This window comes from Nanorana parkeri, unplaced genomic scaffold, assembly GCF_000935625.1.
Source record: "Nanorana parkeri isolate BGI_ZX_2015 unplaced genomic scaffold, ASM93562v1 scaffold543, whole genome shotgun sequence".
NCBI classification, from domain to species: Eukaryota; Metazoa; Chordata; class Amphibia; order Anura; family Dicroglossidae; genus Nanorana; species Nanorana parkeri.
Genome location: NW_017306811.1, coordinates 214986 through 224168, shown reverse-complemented (window position 1 = coordinate 224168; position 9183 = coordinate 214986). Strand labels below are relative to the sequence as shown.

Here is a 9183-nt window from a genome sequence, read left to right as displayed (position 1 = left end):
TGTGTGTGTGTGTGTGTATAGGTCCCTGAGTCATCTCATTCTTAAGAGTACCTGTACCCTTGTATGTTATGGTCTCTCAGGAAATTCCATGAGAAAATCTCAGTACAAGGGGTGCATGGTCAATGCAGCATTCTTTATGGAATATTCTAAAGCTAAAGGGCAGGATCTACCATAAAGCCCAGTGCCTGTAGATTACAGAGGCAAAGGGGCAACTTTTTACCTGTATAATAATGAGTCACGCATATAATTTTTCAGCAATAGAAATACATGTCATGAAAGATCCTTTAAGCATTGTCACAATCCTGGTAGCCAGATTAGAACCAGTAAAACAACAAAACAGTCTTTGTAAAGGATTATCCTAGCAGAGTGTGTTGCTTTAGGTGCTAAAGGTATTTATCCTACAGATGATACAAATCTGGCCTTGACAGCCACCATAGCATGTCTATGTATAATATGTAGTCATATCGTACATGGCGACTGTCTCATTAACAGACTAGTCTAGACTTTGTAACCAGGCCCAGCGAACGCAAGAATGCTCGAACAAGCAAGGGTGCAGTGACAGAAGCCTGTGAGAATGAGCCTTAAAATGGTCCAATCGTGTTCACACAACCTTCTGACACCGCAGTTCTGTCTGCCTGACATTTACCATATGTTCATCCCTTGGTTAAAAGTTGTACATGTATCACCTTGTTCGTAAGCATAACATCACTGGACTTGCTTTAAACTGCATCAGCCCCTTTATTTCAATATACCTGTTGTAACAGCATTGCTGAATGCTAACCTTTGTCCTAGATCTTCAATTGTCCCAGTGAGGAATGCAGATAAGAATCGAGGAAAAGACATGTAAGGGATTAAAAAAAATGAATTTATCTAATATGAGCTCATCACTCAGATATTATTACAACACTAGCAAACAATTCAGTTCTTTTTTTATGGGGAGGAGTTTTACCTAAAACGCCAATAATCTTACAATAGGAGCTGACAAAACACTATGAAGAACACTTACAGAGATTTAATGTGACGTTTAAATGGAGGCACACCTTTTATTTAACGCGATGCAAATGATGAAAGCTTTAGTATAAATTTTAAGAGATCTGGTTAAAAGAGCAACTCCTGAACATGCCAATCTTTGCATTGTGGAAGATAGATTTAAATACAAAATAGTACTGACTTTCATGCAACCAATGCAAAGTTTAAGCCCAGGGAGCGTCTGCCCCCTTGCATCACTCTGCAGTCACCCATCTGTCAGATAAATCCCCAAAGACTTTAATGAATCAAATGCTGTTCAAAACTGATCAACTGCCATGGGGACCAAGTGTATCACCTCTGAACCTTACAAGATTAGGTCACAGAGGTATGTTCGCAATATCACACTTACCTTCTCCCAATCTGGAAACAAGTATTTAATGGATATGCTCCTTAAACTCTACTCTAGTCATATCTCCATCTATGTTGTTTGCATGTTACTATAGATTTTAGGAAAAATGTGGTAGTGGGTTCCCATATAGGGCAAACCAAATCAGTCAAAAACTCCTTCAAAGAATAACAATTCAATTTAATAAAAATTCCCAACCCTAAAAAAATATGAAAAAAGGAAGAACTAACTCCCCTACTGGGGGTTAGTTCTTCCTTTTGACTATAGATTTTAAAAGTATAATAGAGATTTAGATATTTAGGTATGACAGTAAGGTATGACTGGGACAACTGTGATTCTGCATTCCAGAACCTCAATGCAAGTAACAACTAACACTGCCAGTTGGGCCAACAGTATTTTTTTAGCTTTGTATAATGTGAATAACAGGTGACCATTGTAAGCACTCCTCGTAACTGTTATAATTTGTCCCGACCCTGCAACTTGGCTGCATGGTCTGCATGTAAATGTAGAGAAAAATATGGAAAAAAATGTAAAATTAAAAAAAGGAGTTAATATGATGAATATTATCATTACCTGTAATAAATACACACAGTTATAAAGATACAAGAATAAACCTTATATAATACCCCTTTAAAATAGATTTTTTCGTAATCAAAGTGTCTGAATTAAACATTGTCTGTTCTCCATAGTCAGTCACTTCTTTTCATCAGGTCTTAAACTAAGGGGTGTATGTGATTGGTTCCAGGTGTACATTCAGAAAACACACTAAATATAAAACGGTCTAAATAAAAAGTATCCTAGTAAGCATTATCAGCCAAAAGAGAAAAAGGAAAAACTTTGAAGCAACTAAGAAATAAGTATTTCGACACTCAAAGAAACAAAAATTGTAATAAAGTAACAATTTCTATAGCATCAATCATCTCAGTTATGGTATGTGGAATTTCATAGAGAATAAGCATACACAAACAGGCATGTGTGAGGCCTGTTGACCTACCAGTTCTAGTAAAACCTTATACAATAAAGAACTGGTATTCACTAGTGTTGCAATCTACAACAACCAATCAGAATTAGATGGAATTGTTAGGAAAAACGGACATGTTGACAATATCAAACAGCTAGATTACAGACAGTGAAAGCTACCATTTCTTTGTTTACTATGTGCAATTATTAACATTTACTTTCCTCTATTAATAACTAATAACTTGTGGCACGATGCTGGCGTAGCCCAATAGTTTGATGTCCACGGAACTGGTTCCATAGAAATTCCTTCTCAGTTTTTGTAGTACGCCATGTCTGATGAATGCGCCTTCAGAATGAAAGTGTCTCCAACAGGGATCGCGTGTATAGCATTGTTGCAACCAATCAGACATAACATTAATTTCTCAGCCGACTGAGGCTATTGCACATTTTATTCTGACTGGGGCTAATGGGTGAGTGAGACAGTTATTATTGCAAGCACTTAAAACACATTCTGCCAAAAATAGTCTTCAAAGCTTGCAACTTAAGTATATTTAGTTAACCAATAAACAATATCACCTCTATATTTAGTTTCTGGCTTTCATCACACCACCTGCACATGTGGTCCAAGTAATCTTGATTTTAGTGTAAGGCCTGCCACCTTGGCAACAGGTAAGAAGGCTGCAGATGAGCCTGATTCAGGCTGCACAGGCATAGGAGCCATAATGCAGGGATGGATTAAAAGCAGGCCAGTGTAGGGAAGAACTCAGGAGGAGCTAGGATCAGGTAACCTACTGAAAAAATACTCTGCAAAGGAAGGGGAGGCCATTCTGATCTAAAGGTGCACTTCTTATTTGACAAAGTGCAACTCTATACTTAATTTAGTAATACAATGTAATAGGGATGTTCAGATACCAAGTACTGTACTCGGTACAAGTACAACTATATGTACAGATACTTTTCCAGCTCCAAGACTAGACTAGAGAAAAATTCGAAAGTTAGGAGGCAGCTGTCATTTTTAAGGAGCATACGGAGCTCCTGAAATTTGTGAATCCCTGTTTTATTGTATGATTTGTTTTATATAAATATATATAAGGGATGCACCAATACCATTTTTTCAAGTACAAATACTAATATTTGTCCAAGTACTCACAGAAACAAGTACTGAAACATTTTTGTTTATTTTTATGTGAAAGTTTTTCTAAAACAATACAGACTAATGATTTCAGGACAGTGGTGGAGGACCAGAACCAGGTCCCAGATGCAAACGCTGCAACCCTGGTAGTTCTTGGGAAAATGCCAAGTATCGGCACTGGTATATGAACTAGTATCTGAACATCTCTAGCATGTAATAGTTCATCATGCATTCTTAAACATTTAGCAGCAATTTCAATTTTCAGATCGTTGTATTATTTTTACAATAACTACCACTTAACTTAAAGGATTTTTTAACAAAGCAAGAAAAGGTAAGTGCAAAGAACAGTTGTACTGAGAAGGGGCTGTAACCCAGAGCAACAATTGGATTTTCCTTAACTGCAGTCAGACTAGAGAAATATGAGGTTCAGCTGCTGTGGATTAGTGCACACTGCCTTAATAAATAAACCCAACGCAAGTCTTCAGTATGTAAACCCTGGAAATGAGACATGAAAACTCCTGTTCCCTTAGATTCCATATCAATTTCTAAAGCACAATTTTTTATCCTTTATTCTAGCACTTTTAGAGACTGCATTCTCGAGAATATTAATTTAGTCAACAAAATGCTGAGATTCAAAATGCCCCCCAATATTTCAAATAGCAAAAACTAGTTAGCAATGGTAGAAAAATGAGGTGAGCAAGATCAAATACGGATTTTGTTTTTGTGAGAGCAATTATTTTTAAATGACGGTAGAAAAATACTTAGTAATAGCAAGAAATCATTTTGTCTGCATCACCTTCAATATTTATAGATCCCATGTTAGTATTAAAAGTGTAAATCATACTTCTCTCTTAAAAAGTAATGCATGCCATCCTACAGTTAGATGGGAAATACATTAGCACTGCTATTTCTTGAAGTCAAAAGACAGAACAATCGAGCAATTACACTGACATACTATACTTAATACAGTGACAAATTCCAAGTCACAAAATGTAATGTCCACTTGTACTTACAGTCTGTAGAGTTTTGGAGTTCCCAGGAAAAGCAATTCTGGAAACACCTGAAGACTATTTCGATTCAGACGTCTAAAGAGAAATGATATATTAAACCATATATTAGGCAATGCTGTGATTGACTTGTTAACAATGTAGAAAAGCAAATGAACACAAAGGGGGCTTAAGTCCAAGAAAGAATTCAAAGAAAAAGATGTGATGGTAACAAAAATACTTTCACAATACAAACGTGACTTAATATAGCTAAGTTCTGAATCAACATCTCCTTACAGTATTGCCTAAACTGCATGATAATGGTCAAATAAAGAAAAAGCTGTATAATTCTGGCCTACACTTGTCTGTGTAGAACCCTTAGGTCAACTGATCTTGGGGGAAGAATTGATCACCCATTTCCCAACCAAATGTTCTTATTCCATGTAGATAAGGCCATAGCAGTTCATAGAAATATATTGTCAACTAATGAAAATGTATATATGTATGCCATGATCATTCAATAGAACGAATGTACAACAGTTGGACCTTTTAACTTTCACATTCAAACATATGAACTGATTAGGGACAACACACAAACAAGGGCTTTTGCTCATTATTGTACAAAAGTATTAGACCAATGGAAGGATCAAGATCACAGATCAAGTGTGAAAAAGTTGGAGCAAAACAAAAGACTGTTGTAGATGTTTCTGTGTGATCAGCTAATCCATTTCCCATTCAACATGCACCCCATTGTGAAAAGTCTTTATTGCAGATATATGAATTATTAGTCAGCTATACAGTCAGAAAGCAATGCATCCTAAAAAAATGCGAGGAATGTGAGAGTGGAATCCAGCCTCCAGCTAAACTCCGAGATAAACTAAAGAGCAGAAAGACAAAAAAGAATCATATGTATAAATAGGAAAAATCAAGTTGCACCGGGATAAACTGTTATATCGCAATTTATAACTTGTAAGGAGCATTAGGCAAGTGCCATCAGGGAAAGATGCAGACAAAAATAGACATGGGAAAAATAAACATCCCTACTGGCTGGGAATTTGTGAAAAGGTCTGCACAGACTTTCTCACCATCATTTCAAATTAATGTCCACACAACGAGCCCTACTAGTCTCCATGGCATAATGTCCTATATGCTGCAAATTTTAAAGAGCCACTCTGATTGATGTTAATGGTTTAAACGTTTAAATTTAGCAAGTGAGGCATTCCGGCAGTATACTGAATGCAACACTCCGAAGAGGTAGAAGGGCCAATCCAGTGTAGGTTTGGAGTTGCTCAGAAGTGGAACAATTGAATAGGCAACCCAGAAGGCTGGGCAGAACCTCAACTATTAGCCTCTTCAGTGTACATGGGGGGCTGTATGGGATGCCTCTGACATGCCCCTTTAGGGGGCACCTTTTTAAACAGAAGGAGCATTTGTATCCCAGAGTGTGGGTCAAATTTCTGTAAACCCTAGTATCTGTGAAAATGCCTATCATCAATCGTGATAGTTTGTTGCATTTCTAGCATCAGGAGAATAAACAAATTGATGAATTGGGCACCAGAATGTTTCAGAGCTTTATCTAGGTTTTATGCTTTTACATAAATGGTAAAAGCTAGGTTATTTTTAATGGATTTTTTTTGGATATCATGGAAATAACATTAAGAAAACTATTATGGGTCACTTGTCTGCTGGGAATAAAATATGAGCTACTTTAGAACATAAACTAGCAGACTTCATAATCAACATGTATGCTGACTGGCCATGTACAAATACCCCTATTTCTCATGACACAGCACTGATTTCTGTTTATTCTTTAAAAAAAAAAGTGACATAAGTGTGAAAAAATTAGCTCAAAGCAACCGACCAGGCTTCATCTTATTATTTAACGCATTTGATTGGTTACTATTGGAACTCCCCTCTTGCTCCTGTTTTTCTTTCTCCACTTTTAATAAACAGGCCTCTTAGACTCTACATACAGATCTAGTTTATTAGATTTATCAAATGATTTGCAAAGAGAAAGATTCTTCCATAGGCTATTATTCACTACACTCAGTCATAATTTGCTCATGAAAAAAAATGAGAGGCTTGTCTTTCACTAGGGAATATCAACAAGGTCTCGCCTCGATTTCCCTTGTTTGGCCAGCTCATGAAAGGAACTATATTTGCAATGTATCTGCAGGTTGCCTTAGAAATGCTTCGAAATTCCAGGGTCCAAGGAGATGAATTGGTTGTCAGATAACAATGTACCTCCATCAGATGGACTTGGCAGTTGTAAACAAAAGAGTTTCTTTTGACTTTTCCTCACAAATATGAAATATTTACTCTTGGCCAACAGCTGGGAATGGTAATGAAAGAACTGTTCATATAGAACTTGGTCCGTGTTCAAAAAAGCCCCAAATCTTCTGTCCTCCTACTTCACAATTCACAGACAGAGACTTCTTAAACAGATCTAAGCAGACATCCTTACGAAAGAATGGCGACTCCGCTATGCTACAAGCTACTAGAGAGCGATATAATCCAACTTGTAAAATGAAGACTGCATTAAATTAAACCATAAAGAGAAGAAGTAGTCTGTTGCAAACCAAATCCAATAATAAATACTTGAATTCTATGCAAATTCTAAAATTACTAGCCATTGACATGACTGCTTTCCAATCCAGTTGATGTTATATATTATGTATATGTATATATCTACATACATATATATCTATATATGCCAGCCAGCTGTCATGTCCTATTGGTTCCATCCATGATGAGTCAGTGGCGGACACTCGTCCCCTTCTCAACATTCACATTTGGGCAATTCAATTCAAGGTTAATATTATGCGGATACCATTGACAAAAGTGATCAAAGTTCAAAAGGAATGGTGCTTCTAAAATGGAAGATGAATGGATTCATATGGGTTTAATCAATCATAGACAGGTGTCTAAACATTATTTTAAATATTGATCTATAAAATGTGGTCTAAACTGTCAATGTTATTTTTCCCAATAGCACCCTGCTGGTATTTTCTGCTCAGAGTGGCAGTTAATTATCACGCAACTCAAGCTTTTACACATAAGGCTCAATTCACAATGTTTTAGCACAAGGATAAGGCTCTCTAACTTAGCCATGTGCCTGTAATTTTCAAATCTCATTGGTGTCACTTTTTGAAAATTAGTATACTTATCCTGGTCTGTTAGCTTTGTGAATTGAACCTATAGTCCATTGATAGGAGCTGATAGAAAACTGCAAGAAGCATGAAGCACTGCATGTTATATTCATCGAAACACATTTTTGATGTAACACATACTGTATGAGCTTACTTAAAAAAAACAGTGCAAAAAGCACCAACGTGTGGTGACTGACACATTTTCAATTACAATAGCCACATTAGTAAAAATATTCAGATTGGCTGCTGTGGACTACTGCAACCTGCACTGGTTTATTTAATATGCCGGAAAACAAAGTGAACAGGTAAATATCTTTCTTGTGATTTTTGGTAGTCGTTTTTGGCACCAGTATAAATAAAAGGTTGCACTGAACTTTATAGGAGGATTTTTACGTTTTCAGAATAACAAAGCCACAAAACAAGGCATTACAAATGCCAAGAAAATGGTACAGAATGTAGGACTGAACATATAAATCACTTAACGTCAAATCATTTTACCTCACAAACAGCTGGAACTCCACAGGTTGCTGTGGAAAAAAACAGATGGACCTGACACTTGGGCCTATCAAGTAATAAAGACACTTATGAGGGAAGCCTACAAGTAGGACTAGTTGGCAGACACTGTCCAGGCCACTTCATCTGACTGACCTGCCTATGTTCAAAACACATGAGAAAGCTCTGGAGGCTTAACGCTGAACAGCACAATAACGAACAGCAGGAGATAGGCCGTGTATCAACCAGGACAGTGCACGCTCAGAAACTCTAATTTCCTGACAACAGGCCTGCCTTATGAACTGTGAAGTATACATAATAAAAAAAGGACTACCAGAGAACTGCCAATAAAGACATACTATTTCAGCAAAGGCTTAATGGCTAAAAGCACTAACTGTACCTAACAGGACAGAAATCTTTGTATATCAGTGGTCAGGAAAGGCTGTCACATTTATAAACACTCAAGATGTGAGCTTTAATTTATTAACCTATACATATAGGCCGAATCTGATCAGGGAACCACAACACTTTTACTTTCTGTAGATGTATATTAAAGTTCCACAATATTTATGTAAAATGTAGCAGGAGTAGCTGGACTTTTCTGACAGAAGACCCTTAGATGAGGAAGCTTTAAAAAGGTAGGTACGATGTAATTTCCATGCGTGGACATCAGAGTTGTGACCACATATACTTTATTGCATGAAATATACACAATAGCCACTAGAGGGAGCCGTCAGTGGATCAGATCATTAAAGAGATACTGTTACCTTGCCAATGCAGGTCAAAGTAATGGTGTCTCTACAAACACACACACCCCCCCCCCTTCCCCAACTGTGCTGATAGGGATTAGTTCACTTCAAGCAGGTTATGTGTTCCCTTCAAATGGGTTCCCATACAGGTCTAGGTGAATGCAAATCTTTCTGGAACCAGGTCAAACACAGTTCAGAAGGAGGTGAACTGCAGGTCAGTGAATACTGAATGATCTTTGAAGCATCTCAAACTGATGCCATCGAGACAAGCTTAAAGCTTGTCGATACAGGACCTCATGCTCACATTGCCTTCTATAGCCCTTATAGTATTATTATTAGC

The 9183-nt window shown here is 37.1% G+C and overlaps 1 protein-coding gene across 8 annotated transcripts in view; it reads right to left on the bottom strand.

The window, feature by feature from the left end:
* Positions 1-9183, bottom strand: part of SLIT2 (slit guidance ligand 2) — a 292973-nt gene that overhangs the window by 276893 nt on the left and 6897 nt on the right. For all 8 annotated transcript variants that reach the window (XM_018561765.1, XM_018561764.1, XM_018561758.1 and 5 more), the window contains exon 4: positions 4481-4552. In XM_018561765.1, coding sequence (XP_018417267.1) covers positions 4481-4552 — 72 coding nt within the window. The remainder of the gene's footprint in view (positions 1-4480; positions 4553-9183) is intronic.